The sequence below is a fragment of the Mus musculus genome, chromosome 8, assembly GCF_000001635.26.
Source record: "Mus musculus strain C57BL/6J chromosome 8, GRCm38.p6 C57BL/6J".
In the NCBI taxonomy this organism is placed as follows: domain Eukaryota; kingdom Metazoa; phylum Chordata; class Mammalia; order Rodentia; family Muridae; genus Mus; species Mus musculus.
In genome coordinates this window covers 109796852-109813578 of record NC_000074.6, presented here as the reverse complement: position 1 = coordinate 109813578, position 16727 = coordinate 109796852, and the positions used below count along the sequence as shown (strand labels likewise).

Sequence of the window (16727 nt, the reverse complement as noted above, 5' to 3'; positions counted from 1 at the left end):
TCCAGAGGTCTTGAGTTCCAATTCCCAGCAACCACATGGTGGCTCACAACCATCTGTAATGGGATCTGATGCCCTCTTCTGGTATATCTGAAGACAGCTACAGTGCACTTATATATAATAAATAAATCTTAAAAAACAAACAAAACAAAACAAAAATTTTTTAAAAAGGAAAATGATTACGAGACCATGTAACTGCTGCAGGTACTTATAAGAGCTTCTATGTGTTTGTCCCTAGTCCCGAATCCTCACAAAAACTATGCTTTTTTTCTGCTACCAATTACTTATCTCCTGTCAAACTCCCCTTTGCCAACATTTAACTTGCACTGTAATATATTTGCTTTTCCACAGGAACCTCTGCCTTCTCCCACCTCTAATTCCAAAGTCTGATAATGATCTGGTTCCTATTCCCTGATTTCCTTTTAACATTGGCTTCTAGTTTGTGAGACACTGTTCTGAGATGGGGTGGTTACCATCAGCTTGATGTCTAAGGACATTCTACTTTAACTTAGCAAATTCCTGCAGTGTAGTAATCAATGCCATCAGTCCACTGATACCCAATTTAAAGGAACAATATAATAGTATCAATATGTATGGGTTACATATAAATATGGCAGTCATTATGCATTAACTGCTATGAAAACAAGGGTATCCAATTCTGGTGAGGGGGAAATGATCAGAGAAGAGGCTCCTATCTCCCTAGAAAACACATACTAGACTAGAAAGAAATCAGTCTGATCTAGGAGCTGGACCTCCCTGACTCTAATTCCACCTAGGGGCCTGGGTTTCCCATCATTGCTTTCCAGGCAGTCATTAATTCTTTGTAGCTGAACTTTTTTTGACAAAAACTGAATTTTGTCAAAACACAGCCTTAGAACCCTCCTCGGCAGGCACATTCAAGTCACCCAATCAGCAGCAAGCCTAAGAGACTTGAAGCTATCAGTTGCCTCTTAGAAAGATTCCTAACCTGGACCAGTGAGAATCAGCGGGCAGTTCTGAAAGTATAGGACACTTCTAGGAAATTCTATTTATTGTTAACTTTATGGCTTTTTGAGACAGGCTCTCCTGTATCCTAGGCTGGCCTTTAACTACAGCTCCCCTGTGTACCTCAAGAATGACCTTAAACTCTTGGCCTTCCTGCCTCGTCTCCCAAGTGCTATAATGATAGTTATGCAGCAGCCCAACTGATTACGTCAAAGAAATTGGGATTGAGCAGATTTTAAGTAGAGACTGTTTGTTTGTTTGTTTGTTTGTTTGTTTGTTTGTTTGTTTGTTTGTATGTTTGAGACAAAAAACTCATGCAGTCCTGGCTGGCCTAGAACTTGTTATATGACCAAGCTGGCCTCAAATTTAAGAGATCTGCCTGCCTTGCATCTTGAGTGCTGAGATTAAAGGATGCACAACCACACATCTAGAATTTCTAGATTATAAATGACTTTTAATGTTCCTTTTTAAAAGAAAATTTCAAACCAATTTTTATTAAGAACTTTTGAGTTGAACACTATGTCTCAGTGGATATTAAGCATAAGAATTTCAATTCAGTTTTTCAGGCAGACATTAATTCTTTGTAGCTGGTCTCTAAAACAGCCTCAGAATCGTCCTCAGCAGGATGCTCTATGTAAAATTAGTTCTCAGAGTTGGGATTGCTTGGTAATCAAAAATGCACGGTTCTCTTGCAAAGAACCTGGGTTCAATTCCTGGCCCCCACATGGTGGCTCACAAATATCATCCCACAGTTGTGTGCATAGTACAGAAAACACTGACACACATAAGTAAAATACATTTTTTTAAAATTTAAGTTATGCTTGAAGGCCAGCAAGATGACTTATCAGATAAAAATGCTTACTGACAAGACTGACAAGCCAAGCTCAATTCCTGGGACCCACATGACAGAAATAAAGCACAGACTTCCACAAAAGAACTAGGATCTCCACACACAAGTCATGGAGTACATGACATTTTTTGAACTGTTTAAGAAAGCTTAGCAGCAAGCATCTGTGACCCCAGAAACAAGAGTGGACAGGAGACAGCAATGAGCAAAACTGGCTGATCCCAAGCTCGCACTGCTCAGCCACTCTAGCTGCAACTGTGAGTTCCAGGTTTACTAAAGACATCTTTCCTCAAAGGGTGAGTTGGAAAAGCAACTTGAAGATGAGAACCCACAGCAACCTCCGGTCTCAACATGCACCAACATGGCCAAGTGCACAAACACACAAATACCAAAAAGAAAAAAAGAGCATTCAATAGGTTTCTGGTCTTGTTACACTTATCTGAAGCAAATACAAACACAGTGTTTAACATGACTTTCCAGATTAAAAGGTGTTCCACTCTGTTAGCTTTTCAAAGGCTCTTACAGGTCAGGGGCACACATGCATCTGCCGAAAACTATGCTCATTTGCTTTATTTTACCAATGAAAAAAATAACACACACACTTTTGAGAAGCAAGCTTGTTATAAGTACCACCACTATGTAGCTAAACAACACAAAATCCTTAGAGACCAGAAACTTTTTCATTTTTCTATTTGAGAGTAAAAAAATTCCTAAAACCTGACAACACATCCAATCACTTTCTCATCTTAAGAAAAGTACCTATGAGCTAGGTGTGGCGACACACCTAATCCGAGCACTCATCTCTGAGAGTCCAGCCAAGTCTACAAAGCCTACAAATTCCAAGATGACAGCTAAGCCTGTTACACAAAGAAACTCTGGAAAAACAGAGAAAGAGAGAGAGAGAGAGAGAGATTGAGAGGTTATTCAAAATACATAAAAACTCTAACACTAGTTGACAATGAACTACCTTTTAATCGACCAACACTGCCCTACTTAATGTGGGGGCAGGGCAACACTTGAAAATGTTTGTTGTTTTTAGGACTGGCCTCACATTCACAATGTAACTGAGGATGACTCTCAACTCTTGATCTGCTTCCAACTCCAGGCGCTGAAATGACAGGCTTGTGCCACCTAACTGAGGCCAGGGCATGGGGCATGCTAGACAAGCACTCTGCCAACTATGCTATGTCCTTCGCCAGTTCTTTCATCTTTACTGTGAGACAGTGCCTCACCAAGTTGCCCAGGCTGGCTCTGCACTTCCTCTGCATGTTGAGCCTCAGAGCCATTTGCTTCCTCTCCACTTCAAATATAAACAATCCCACAGAACTGCTGTCCCTACTGTACATGTGGAAAAGCTGGTTTGGGGGTATCATTACATTACATTACATTACAAAATACATCTTATAACTGATCTTCTCGCTCCCCATCGACACAACTCTAATAGTATTAGTCACATTTACTGTATTGTTCCACCCCCTACCTCACCGCCCACACATGTGCCCCCTGTTGTTTCTGAGGACCATGGGTTCCCCCCACTGTTTCCCTAGGAAAACAACGCGGCTAGCTGAGTGCTTACTCACATAACCGGCAAGAACTGTTTTCCCCTCTGTAAGTTAAATGGCTTCATCAGGTTTTTCACTCTGAAGTTTGTTTTGATTTGACGTTGCAAATATGTACCACCCTAAGGTAACAATGCCCACTCTTATCAGGGTGCACACTATCATTTTTCTGATCACCAGGTGTGTTGTGTTGCAAGATGGTAATAGTCTAATTCTTTTACACTCCCACTTTATCAGCTAAACAAAAGTTCTAAGAAGCAACTTCTCTATAGTATCAAGTTACTGACAATTCTTTCAGAAAAAAATATTGGTAAAGAAAAATAAATGTTTCTTTCCTGCTACTGACCAGTTCCAAAATGAGTTAATTTTATAAAATCTCTTAAAGATGACCAATGAAATGCATAAAATTTTGTTTAAATATTAATTGGTTTTCATGGATACTAACTTGTTTGATGCTGAAGATAGACTTCCATGGTACAGCCCATACTTGGCATGCTCTAGGACCTGAGTTCAAAACCTACATGCTAGATTGGGAGAGGGTTTGTATGTTTTAATCACACTATTAGCCTCAATACCCAATTTATCAGAGTTGGGAACATGACAGCCTCTTCCAATGACTAACTGAAACCTTCTGCAAACAACTTCTGTCTTTCTGGCTCCCGACACAGGCTGATGGCTCTAACTTTTCTACATTTCTTAGCCTGCATTTAGGATCTGTCATTCTGATGAGCTCTGGGTCTTTTAAGTGAAAAAACATTTTGAGACCACAGTCTGGGTCTGTTAATGGTCCGATCATTGTTTTTAAGGACATTTCTTTCTTTTTTGAGACCCATATATCCTAGGCTGGCCTCAAACTATATATATATATATATATATATATATCCTAGAATGACTCTGAACTTCTGATCCTCTTGCCTCCAGCTCCAGAGTGTTGGGATTACAGGCATGCATCATCACCCAAGGCTTCTTATAGCAAATACCCTCCCACCTGAGCGACATGCCCAGCTCCTGTTTTCGGGACATGTTAATGGACAAAAGATACTGACGTAAGCTAATATGTATGTTCAGATATTGATAAGGTCAATCTAACAACATAAAAGAAAAAAATCAAACTACAAAGGAGAATATAACAGAGGAACTATTAATAAAAATAACTAACAGTGGTTAAAAGAGAAAGCAATGATTGTTTCAGGACACAGTGAAAAGACTTTATGAAATCAATTATCAAGGGGTTTTTATACAATAAAGGGTAAATACCTAAAGACAATGACAGTCACCATATTTAGTCATGACATATATAGTTTAAAATTGTTAATAAGGATGCCTGTCATTGTTTTCTTTCCTATTTATTTATTATTAGCTTTTTTGGGCGGGGGCAAAGACCTCTCTATGTAGTCCTGGCTGTCTTGGACTATATACCAACTCACAGAGATCCCAAGTGCTGGGATTAAACACTGTCCCTTTATGTATGTGAGTACATTGTCACTCTCTTCAGACACACCAGAAAGGGGCTTTGGATCTCATTACAGATGGTTGTGAGCCACCATGTGGTTGCTGGGAATTGAACTCAGGACCTCTGGAAGAGCAGTCAGTGCTCTTAACCGCTGAGCCATCTCTCCAGCCCACACTGTCTCTTTTTAGTACTGCAATACCTATACAGAGTAGTAAACAGATGAAAAAAAGTATTAAGAATGATAAAGGAAGAAAAAGAATTCCCATTGTTCTCAGACAATTTTTCTAACCTTAGAGCAACTCTGGGAACCAAATTCAATAATGATGCTAGGCCAAGAAATTTATAAAAACTATTTTTCTAGGGAGCTGGAGAAATGGCTCAACAGTTAAGAGCACTGAATGCTCCTCCAGAGAGGGTCTGGGACCAACACAGCAGCTAACCAGATGTAACTCCAGTGCCAAGGTATATGACACCCTCTTCTGGCTTCTGCAGACACTGCATGCATATGGTGCCATAGGCATAACCCCACACCAGACACCCATACACATATACTAAAAATAAATCTCAAATAAAAACTGAATTGTTTGTTTAAGAAAGCATTCTTTATCTATGACACAATTACTTAAAAAAAGTAGAACAAAGTATGTGTGTACGCACACACAGAAAGAACAGTTTGTAATTAGGAACAGATGTTCTAAAGAAGCTGCAGGAGAATGTCTCTTAGAACGCACGAGCCTTTATAGCCAGTACTGTGATGATGAAGGAGAGGACAGCTACACCACACTGACAAAAAGATGGCTCACATACAGGGAACAGGACATAACAGGCAGGCTGAATTTAAGGAAAAACAGAGAACACTGCCCACCAACTCTCTGACTGTCACCTGGAAAAGCGTGTCCAGGGTTGCCAAAGCTTCTGATTTCCTAAGATATAGTAGAAGCCGGTGTTTTTCTATGTGAAGTTCCTTCATTTTTATATACTAGCAGGAACTTTAAAATAATTCCTACAACACAGCTATATATAAATTTGGTCCTAGTTCCCAGTTTTCTACTCCTAAAATATTCTTTAGATACTCAACTTGTGGTCTGCAAGATGGCTCCGTGGGTAGAGGCACTTGTCACCAACCTGCAAACCTGAGCTCCATCCCTGAGATCTACAGGAGGAGGCAGAGGCAATCCCTGCAAGCTGTCACCTTACCTCCTCCACATGTGCGGAGTGGGATACTTACACACACACACATACACACACACACACACACACACACACAGAGAGAGAGAGAGAGAGAGAGAGAGAGAGAGAGAGAGAGAGAGAGAGAGAGAGAGAGAGAAACAAACATGTGCTAGGAAACTATTTTTTACTTATATCTAAACCAAACAAGTGAAAGGTTATACATCTTTTCGGACATGTTTCTGTTATAAAATGTTAAGGGTACTGTTTCTGACAGACCCTGACAATAAAAGAACTACAAAAAACAGTCTCTTAGAACTCAGTACTTCCAAAAGCCGTGTTTGCACTCCTTGAGGAAATGATAAAATAGGTAATGCCTTATGTACCAAACATAAATATCTAACAATTATTAACTTAGTCTTCATAACAGCCCAATAAAGTAGGAATCTGGATTGTCTCCATTTTACAGATGAGGACACTGACACACAAAGGTCAAAGATAGAAAAGAAAAAGGAAGAGGGAGATATGAAAAGAGAAAGGGAAGAGAGGAAGAGTGGGAGGAAGGGAAAAAAAAATCAAAGGTCTTGTTCCAAATCACTCAGACAGTAAGTTAGGAAAGAAATAATACACATTGGGCAGGCAGCAGGCAGGCAGGCAGGCAGCAGGCAGGCAGGCAGGCAGGCAGGCAGGCAGGCAGTCTGGCCCTTACAGGCTTGCTCTCCAATTCTGGCATCGGCAACCATGGAGTTAAGAGTTTCTTTTCTTACTCTGGCTGACTCAACAACAGCTACCCTGGCCTGATGTTTTGAGTCCCTTCTCCCAATTCTAACTTTGAACTACTGTTTTATTCTGTTAAACTGATGCTGGCGCTTGTTACTATCTCAGGCGCTCTGTGGTTTGGCAGGGATAAAATACATAAACTTAATGGAAGTAGCTATTTATAGAATTTAACTATGCCCAAAAGCTGAATAGGCTTTTGTGTTACAGAAGGCTGAACTCTACTCTAATATTTACTAGCTGAATGAATTTAAACAAATCATTTAAAACTCTGATTTATTTTTTCTGGCTCTCTCTTCACAAAGCAAGAATTCATCTTTGAGAGAATTACCTACATCAAGATTTTACTGTAAAACTTGAATGAGATTTTTATTTAAGTGGCTTCTAAAATGTCTACATTATTTATATGTCTCACCTTCAAATTTTTTTTTTCCTTAGCATTTCTGAGACAGGGTTTTATTGTGTAGCCCAGGCTTGCCTCAAACTTGCTATGTAGCCCAAGCTAGCCTTGAAAATGCAGCAATCCTCCTGCCTCAGCCTCCCAAGTGCTGGGATTATAGGCATGCACCACCATGCCTGGCTTTTTGTATTTTGTTTCTATTGACAGCATCATACTAGACACTGCAATAAAAATTAAAAAGAAACAGGTAAAATTAGTTTTCATAACATATTTTATTTAACCAACTTCTCTAAAATATCATATTTCAACATAGAATCATAGAAAGTATTAAATATTTTACACTTTTGTGTATGAGGCTTCTAAATACAGAATGGACTTCAAACAGCACATTTCAATTTGTATACATTTTCTGTAGAAATACTTTAACTGTATTTCCATTTCATAAAATATACAATTGACTCACATATTCCAATTGCTTAAACCACATTTAAAAGTTTCCCAATAACTGAATCAATATTCAGGAAAGTTTTATTTTCCTTTTAACAGTCACCTTAGTTAAGTTAGCGTATTTCAGGATCTCAGTGACCGACAGCTCCTGACCACCGTAACGAACAGCCCGTTAACAAGAAGATGTAATCACAGGGCAGCTGTTATACACAAATAAACAAGGATAGCTGCCACTCATACATACAAGTGAGAGAATTAAGATATGAACCTTTTTATGGACATAGTATAAAGAAAATTACTGACATGAACAAGGAAAGAACTTTGGGGGGGGGGGCTTTTTGAGGCAGGGTTTCTCTGTATAGCCCTGGCTGTTCTGGAACTCACTTTGTAGACCAGGCTGGCCTCGAACTCAGAAATCCGCCTGCCTCTGCCTCCCGAGTGCTGGGTGTGCCACCACGCCTGGCTCAGGAAAGAACTTTTAAGTAAAAGAAACAAAAGTAGTGGACTTATAACTCTTAACTCCAAACAGAAAAACCTTTATTTTATTTACTGAAATTTAACCATATTTTTTTGAGTATTTACACTTTTCAACTAAAAATTCCGAGTTTTATCAAATAACTACATTTCACAATATCCCCAAAATCTCACCTACACTTTAGAAGTAATCTCTTTTAATGTGGTACTATGGATCAAATGTAGGCCTTACATTTATCAGGCAAGAATTCCACCACTATAATATACCTCAGCCCATGTAATTTTATTTAATCACGTTCCAGAAATGAATCTTAACTTTAGATGTATGGTGTGTGTGTACACACGTGTCCGTACACATGTATCTTTTTCAAAATAAAATCTCCTCGAAACCTTAAATCTACTCTGATTTTATACTCAAGAACTGTATCCCTTAGGATTCCCTTAGGAATATATAACAGTGGACATGTCCTAATGGAAGGGTTCTCTGTGTGTGTGTGTGTGTGTGTGTGTGTGTGTGTGTGTGTGTGTGTGTGTGTGTTTGGTTTTTGTTTTTGTTGTTATTGTTCCTGTTTCTTGAGACAGGGTTTTTCTGTGTAGCCCTAGCGATTCTGGAACTCACTCTGTAGATCAGGCTGACCTCCAACTCAGAGATCCTCCTGCCTCTGTTTCCCATGAGCAGGGTTGAATGGCATGCACTATCACGGCTCACTGTACTCTGAGTCTTTTCCCAACCAGGCTACCTTTTCTTTCTAAAGCTCAATTTCTAATCAGATTTCTATAAATCAGATCTAATGTCTCAAATTATAATCAATCAAGACTATATTTCTAATATGTTTTCTAATATGCTATGCATATACAATAACTATCTGGATCAAATTTAACATTTGGATCAAATACTAACATCTTTAGGTTCTGTCTCCATTAATTCTATAAGAATAAAATATAAAATCTGGAGTCGGGCGTGGTGGCGCACGCCTTTAATCCCAGCACTTGGGAGGCAGAGGCAGGCAGATTTCTGAGTTCGAGGCCAGCCTGGTCTACAAAGTGAGTTCCAGAACAGCCAGGGCTATACAGAGAAACCCTGTCTTGAAAAACCAAAAATAAAATAAAATAAAATAAAATAAAATAAAATAAAATCTGTATCAAAGGAGGCACTGATTATATTTGTTAAGAAAACTGTTAACAAAGGATATAAAAAACAAGGCTATTTACAACTACTCCCATTGCAATCAGGTAATGAATGAATACATCCACAAGAGACAGCCCTTTCTCCTCTAACCCAGTCTCTTTTCTTTTTGCAGTAATACCTTAGTTTTCTTCAGGGGAACTAATGCTCTCCCATGCCCAATCATGTATTTCTAAAGAGGCTGCAACCCCAACATGAACGAACACTAACTGAAATCAGTCTGTTAAATTCAACTTCTGTACTCTGTGTGTTAAGCTGGCAGCAGATTTCCTTCCACTGAAGTTTCTGAGCTAAACATAAACTGACTGTTGTCTTTGGCAGATGTACCAAGTGATCTTTGAGAAAAGCTAGGTGAGTAGTCATTTTATTCGCTGGCATTGCACATTCTTTCAATTTTGTAGTTCATTCCTTAAAAAGACTACTTAGCGCTGACTCTTAAGTAAAATAGAATTTTAGACTAAAAATACTAATTAGAAATTGTAAAACAGCTCATATACCCTTCTCTATATCTAAATCCTAAGCCCCCTTTATCACAATATAAGCATCAAAAGAAAAAAGCACCTCTAACTGAGACGATCACACTCAATGCAAGACTAGAGAAAGCGAAAGAAGAACATGCATGTGTGTCAGGAAGAGAATCCGCAAGCAGAAAGATTTGTACAAAAGCGGCAGCAACTAAGGCCAGAGGAAATCAGGACAAAACAAAATAATAATCTTTAACTTAAATACATCTGTCCAGACAGTTTTCCATATATCATGCCCAGGAAAAGCAACTAAGAAAACATTTAGCAAATACTAATTAAATATTCATTATAGCCAGATCCTCTGGCAGAACAATCAGTCCTCTGGTTAATCCCAGTAAATATTTAAGCTAGAAACCACCATTAAAAACAAAAAGACAAAAACAAATCTCTGATCCACATAAAAAAATAATTACAGTGGGAAGGCAGATGAGGGCATCATGCCTTTCCAGGTTCACGGTTGCTCCCTCCATCCTACCCTTGCTGTCACAATGATCAGACTGCGAACTATAGGCTATCGAAATATCTCCCTGCCAGGAAAGATAAGATTCCCCAAGTCACTGTCATTCAAAAAGAAGTGTCCTTGCCAGATGTGGTTGGTCTCCACTCAGCCTACCTGTCCAAAGTGAGCAGGGTAGCCCAGCATGTGCATATATAGTAACTTTGCCACATTCCGACACCGGTATGTATTGTCTTCTTCTCTAAATGAGGACCGGATTGCAGCACATTCTTTCTGGATCATTTCTCGTTCCTCAGCTTGGGTTCGGGCTGTCCGGATGGTCCGGATCAGCTCCCGCAATCTGATGGGGGCTGGCATCCTCTGGATATAGAAAAGACATAAAATAGAAATGTTCTTATGTTTTGCTCCCCAAACCATTCGTACAACTTCCCATATAAAATACTGGCTGGTTTTTAAGAACACAAGGCTTGCTAAATCCAGCTTAGATATGACAAAGTTTGCTTATCCAAAAGAATCATGTGCAAATCCCAAAACTGAATAAATTTCTACAAAGACCACAAAGTGTTAACTACTAAAGAAATCAAGACAGGACATAGAACATCTATGTTTTTCAGGTGTGCTAGTTCATTCCTGTAATCCCAACATTAGAGATGCAGAAGTAGGTAAATTACCAGGAGCTCAAGGCCAACATAGTAAACTCTAAGTCAGTGTCAGACAATAGAAGTTGAACCACTACCAGTTACTGAGTCATGTTCTTGCCTCGTGCAGATCAACAATCAGCTTGCCATGGGGTCACAAAGAGTACACCCCACATCCATACTACCTGTGTATTATGGTTACATTTTATGACAAATAGTCAAGGATCTAAACTTACAAAATATTTTTATATTTATTATATCATTTGTTCTGTTCTTTCTTTGGTTTTGAGTCAGCATTTTGTTATTCATATTGGCCTGAAATTGCTACTAAACTTGATACTCCTGTTTCTGCCTCAGGAGTGTTGGGGTTGAATGGTATGCACCACTATGCCTAGCTTATGTGTTGCTAGAAATAAAACCCAGGTCTATGCATGCTAGGCAAGCTTTCTACTACTAAGTAAATTACATCCCCAGCCCTCCTCGGGTCACACTGTGAGTAAGGTAGAGATCATGATCCCCATCTTGCCTATAAAGAAATTTACTTTTAAAAAAACTCAGCAATTTGCTCAAGAGCACAAGGTGACAGGTCAATACCTCAAAATTACACTCACAGATAAAATGACACATCTACTAGGATTTGTTTTAAAGTACTCCAGAAAAAGAAGTAACAGAACAAACAAAAAGGAAAAAAAAAAAATCCCAAATCTGGGGAGACAGAAGTTAGAAGAAAAAGGGGGCGGCAGGAGGTGGGGGCAAAATGTGATCATTGAAGAATACATGAATGTTCAGTGATCTGGTTTTGTGTACATGACATTTTCTTTTTTTTTTTTTTTTAAAGATTTATTTATTTATTATATGTAAGTACACTGTAGCTGTCTTCAGACACTCCAGAAGAGGGAGTCAGATCTTGTTACGGATGGTTGTGAGCCACCATGTGGTTGCTGGGATTTGAACTCTGGACCATCGGAAGAGCAGTCGGGTGCTCTAACCCACTGAGCCATCTCACCAGCCCACATGACATTTTCATAATCAAAAGCTTTTAGCAAATCCCAAAGCTTCCAGGTAAGGGTGTGGTGGAGTTGGCAGAGTGCTTGTCTAGCATGCAGAAGGCTTGGGTTCAATTCCCCAGCACTGCCTAAATCATGCATGGTAGTAGACACCTATAATCCAAGCACTCAGGGATGAGGATGAAGAGTCAGGAGTTAAAAGCCGGCTTAGAATACCTGAGACCCGGGCTGGCAAATTGGCTCAGCGGGTAAGAGCACTGACTGCTCTTCGGAAGGTCCTGAGTTCAAATGCCAGCAACCACATGGTGGCTCACAACCACCCATAATGAGATCTGACGCCCTCTTCTGACGCGTCTGAAGACAGCTACAGTGTACTTAATGAATAAATCTTTGGGCCTGAGTGAGCAGGGAGACTGAGTAAGCGGAGTTGACCTGAGCAAGTGGGGCAACCAGAGCAACTGGATCAAGCAGAGGTCCTAAAAATTCAATTCCCAACAACCATATGAAGGCTCACAACCAGATGTACATGTACTCATATACATAAAATAAATAAATAAATCTTTAAAAAATACCTGAGACCCTATCAGAGACAGAAGAACAGAAGGAAGGTTGGAAGAAAGACAGGAAGGGAAGAGAGGGAAGAAAGGGAGAGAAAGAAATAGTAAAATTTCAATAAGCAAGGCATTAAACAATTTCTCACTGACATTAAGATGCTTAATAGTTAATCTATTTAAAGAGTCATTTCTTTAATAATAAACTATAAACACAGGCTTCAGGATAAAACATTTGTAAGCAAACTGGTATGCTGCATATGTAGTATATAACAGAAAAAATGCAAAATGCATGTGAGAACACAGCCACTATTTTGATCAAGAACGGTGACTACCCAAAGCCCAGACTATGTTCAAAAAGTAAGCTTTTACTTAAAACTCAATTCATGGAGAAAAGTTACCTAGCAAAGCATGGTGGCTCAGCCTGGAATTCCAGCACTAGGGAAGCTAAAGTTGAGGATCAGTACAGGTTCAAGGCTAGATACTCTCAAAGGTCAAGCACAAACACTACTGGAAAGAACAGGAGTAGAGCTGAGTGGTAGAGAGCTTGCCTAGCATGCACTAACGCCCTGGTTAGCCCCAGCACCTATAAGAGCAGGGAAGCTCTCTGCTAGAAAAGTGTTTCCCCACAAGCACGCAATAGCTCTACAAAGCAAACAAAGACTGTTAGAAAAGCTTAAATCTAGTCCAAGAGCATGTACATAATCTAACTTGGAAAAAAAAAATCAAGACCTTAAGCTAGGTAATCAGTCACAAAATCACAGAAATAAAGTCCATGCCACCAGCATGATTTTTTATTTTTAAGCTCCAGGACAATTTATTAATAGAGTTTGAAGAAAAACTCCAGAAGGCAAGCTGTAAATCTTGACAGCAGCCTGGAGGAGAGAGAAAAGAGACAAAAAACATGTTGATTGAGTTAGGTCAGCATGGAGATAAGTCACATGACAGATGAGCAGCATGGTGACCAGGAGGAGAGCTGCAGAGAAACAATACAAGGCCTAAAGCAGAGAGTCAGTCACACTTGGGCTCAGGCTAATACCCAAAAGACAAAAAGAAAAGGCGAAGGGCCAAACTCAGCAGAACTTCATGAGGGCTCTAGCGTGAGTGCAGAGGGCAAGAATTCTGGGGAGGAAAAGTATCTTATTGTGAGGATACTTATATATCTCCTACTACTTAAGCATAGCTTAAAGCAGGTACTCAGTGACTGACTTGCCCACTCCAGTTAATTGTTAAGGGACCAGACATTCTCAAGGGAAATGTAACATTCCCACCTATTAAGATGTAACCCTAAAAATGTTTAGGAAATGAACTAAAGTTGAGGGATATAACTCATCTCTACATGACAATCTAGAAATCTGGTTCCAAAGCTTTTCACGGCAGAAGGTATTAATATCTAGGCCGAAGGTTTAGCCCCTTCCCTCACAGATAGGATCCAGGCAGGGATACTTAAGAAGAGACAGGAAATCAGAGCTCTCTTCTGCTATTTCTAGCCAGAGAACCAGGGACACGTGTGAACTACTGCTTCCACTGTCCCTGACTTCAACTGCCCGTTCAGTTGCTCTCTCCTGTTAATATCTTTGGTTTACCCTGTCTTTAGAGAACTGAAGCAATAAATGAATCTGATGTCTTCCTGGAATAGGTCTCAGATAATAAGGAAGTTGGGGTATCCCTGCAGTGAGTCCATCTAAGAGACTGACCATAAAAAGCCAGTGAAGAAAGAAGTCCTTGGCTGGTGAAAGAAAAGTGTGAGAGAAACAGTTACTAGAGTTACAAGACCCGGACAGAGAACTAGAAGCCAGAGCAAAGTACAATTTAAATGCCAATAGGTTTTTATGGAACAAATTTCCGGTCATGGATGCTAAATATATCATGTATAAGAACAGAGAATTAATTAGTTACCTATTTGACTCACTCCTATGGTGTTGAAGTTTCCCCTATACTAGGCTATCTACAGCTTACAGAAAAGCAACATTTTTTTTCTCCTGAGTTGTTACAACTTACTACATTAGTTGATATCTTTATATACCATAATATTAACAGGCTCAGATTGAGAACAAAAGTTAAACTCAGGTGGGGGAAAAATTGGGTAAAAAGCCAGTGAAATGTCTCATCTGGTAAAGGCATTGCCACCACACCTGATGACCTGAGTTCAACCCTGGGAACCCCTATGGTAGAAAGAAAATAGACTCTGAGCTCCACTTACACAAACATGACACACAAGGCCACTCTACACACACACCTGAGCACACTCCCCCACCATACATAAATAAAATTGGACAAAGTTTTTAAAAACATAATCTATTCTTTTTATTTTGATTTATTTGTTTAAAGCAGTGAGGGGTTGGATGATGGCTGCCAAGCTTGAGCTGATCCCTGGAATTCAAGTGGCTAAAGATAATCAGCTCTTGTGCGAGCATGCATACACACACACACACACAAACACTCACACAAAATAAATAGTAAAACATAATTTTAAAACAAAGAATAGAAATAAATTCAATTAAAAGAAAAAAGAAAAGGGGGGAAGAGAAACCCCAGAACACACCTGCAATCCCAGCACTAGAAAGGCAGTAAAGCAGAGGATGGTGAGTCCAAGGCCAGCATGCGCTACACGGCAATACTGTCTCAAAAAGTAAATTTTTTTCAGCAAATAGAAATAAATAACAAATGAGAAATATAAGAACCAGACCTGGTGGTGTACACCTATAGTCCAAACAATTAGGTTGACTCAAACAGAAGGATCATCTGACCCCATGAGTTTGAGACTATTCTGTGCAACATAATGTGCCCCATAAAAAATAATTAGGGAGCTGGAGAGATGGCTCAATAATTAAGAGCACATGTTGCTCTTGAAAAGGACCTAAGTTTGAGTCCCAGAATCCAGGTAGCAGTACACAACTCTCTATAACTCAGTTCCAGGGGATCTGATGCCCTCTTCTGGCCTCCATGGGCACCAGGCACATATATGATACACATTCATACAACATACATACATGTGAGCAAAACACTTATGCATATAAATTAAATATTAAAATTTTAATAATTAATAAAATCTACTAAGCTCTTAGTTAAAAGATGACCGAAGTAGTCTCACTTAAAAAAACAGTCATTGGGCTGGCGAGATGACTCAGCGGGTAAGAGCACTGACTGCTCTTCCAAAGGTCCTGAGTTCAAATCCCAGCAACCACATGGTGGCTCACAACCACCCGTAATGAGACCTGACACCCTCTTCTGGTGTGTCTGAAGACAGCTACAGTGTACTTACATATAATAAATAAACAAATAAACAACAACAACAACAAAAAACAGTCATTTTCTTTGCCACTAGATAGAACCCATAGAAAATGAAGACTAAAAAGGTCTCTATAGATCTGAACCAGAGGTGTCAAGTTGTTCAGAAAGAAGTTTCTGAGTGGCTGATTGAAAGACAGTACCCTCCAAACATTCAAATCAAATCAAGTTGCCTATTAAGTTATGCCCCTTTTAAACTTTTATGTAGGACAGAACCAAGATAAACAATGGAACTCATACCTCCCTTTACCCTTATTCTATGTAAATAAATCTACAAACGGGAAAACAATAAGGGTTGTGCCAAATGTTAACAAGAGTGAAGTAATCTATGGAAAGAAAACACTGAAAATAAAAACAGAACAAATCAAAAAAACAAAATTCAGGTGGTGGCATCCGCCTTTAATTCCAGCACTTGGGAGACAGAGGCAGGTGTATGTCTAAATTGAGGCCAGCCTGGTCTATAGAGCAAGTTCCAGGACAACCAGAGCTTCACAGAAAAACCCTGTCTCAAAAAATATAAAACAACGCCGGGCGGTGGTGGCGCACGTCTTTAATCCCAGCACTTGGGAGGGAGGCAAAGGCAGGCGGATTTCTGAGTTCAAGGCCAGCCTGGTCTACAGAGTGAGTTCCAGGACAGCCAGGGCTACACAGAGGAAACCCTGTCTCGAAAAACCAAAAAAAAAAAAAAAAAGGTGGGGAGGGGAGAGGAGGGGAGGCAAGGCCAAGGCAAGGCTTGCTCCAAACTTCAATAAGAAACAAACATACTATCAAAAGATGGCCTAGTCGGCCATTACTGGAAAGAGAGGCCCATTGGACTTGCAAACTTTATATGCCCCAGTACAGGTGAACACCAGGGCCAAAAAGGGGGAGTGGGTGGGTAGGGGAGTTGGGGGGGGGGGGGGTATGGGGGACTTTTGGGATAGCATTAGAAATGTAAATGAGGAAAATACCTAATAAAAAATTTAAAA

The 16727-nt window shown here is 39.7% G+C and overlaps 1 protein-coding gene across 2 annotated transcripts in view; it reads right to left on the bottom strand.

Annotated features, from left to right (window-relative positions):
- Ap1g1 (adaptor protein complex AP-1, gamma 1 subunit) overlaps nt 1–16727 on the bottom strand; it is an 85628-nt gene that overhangs the window by 50632 nt on the left and 18269 nt on the right. For both annotated transcript variants that reach the window (NM_009677.6, NM_001301211.1), the window contains exon 2: nt 10429–10632. In NM_009677.6, coding sequence (NP_033807.2) covers nt 10429–10629 — 201 coding nt within the window. In that variant the 5' untranslated portion in view covers nt 10630–10632. The remainder of the gene's footprint in view (nt 1–10428; nt 10633–16727) is intronic.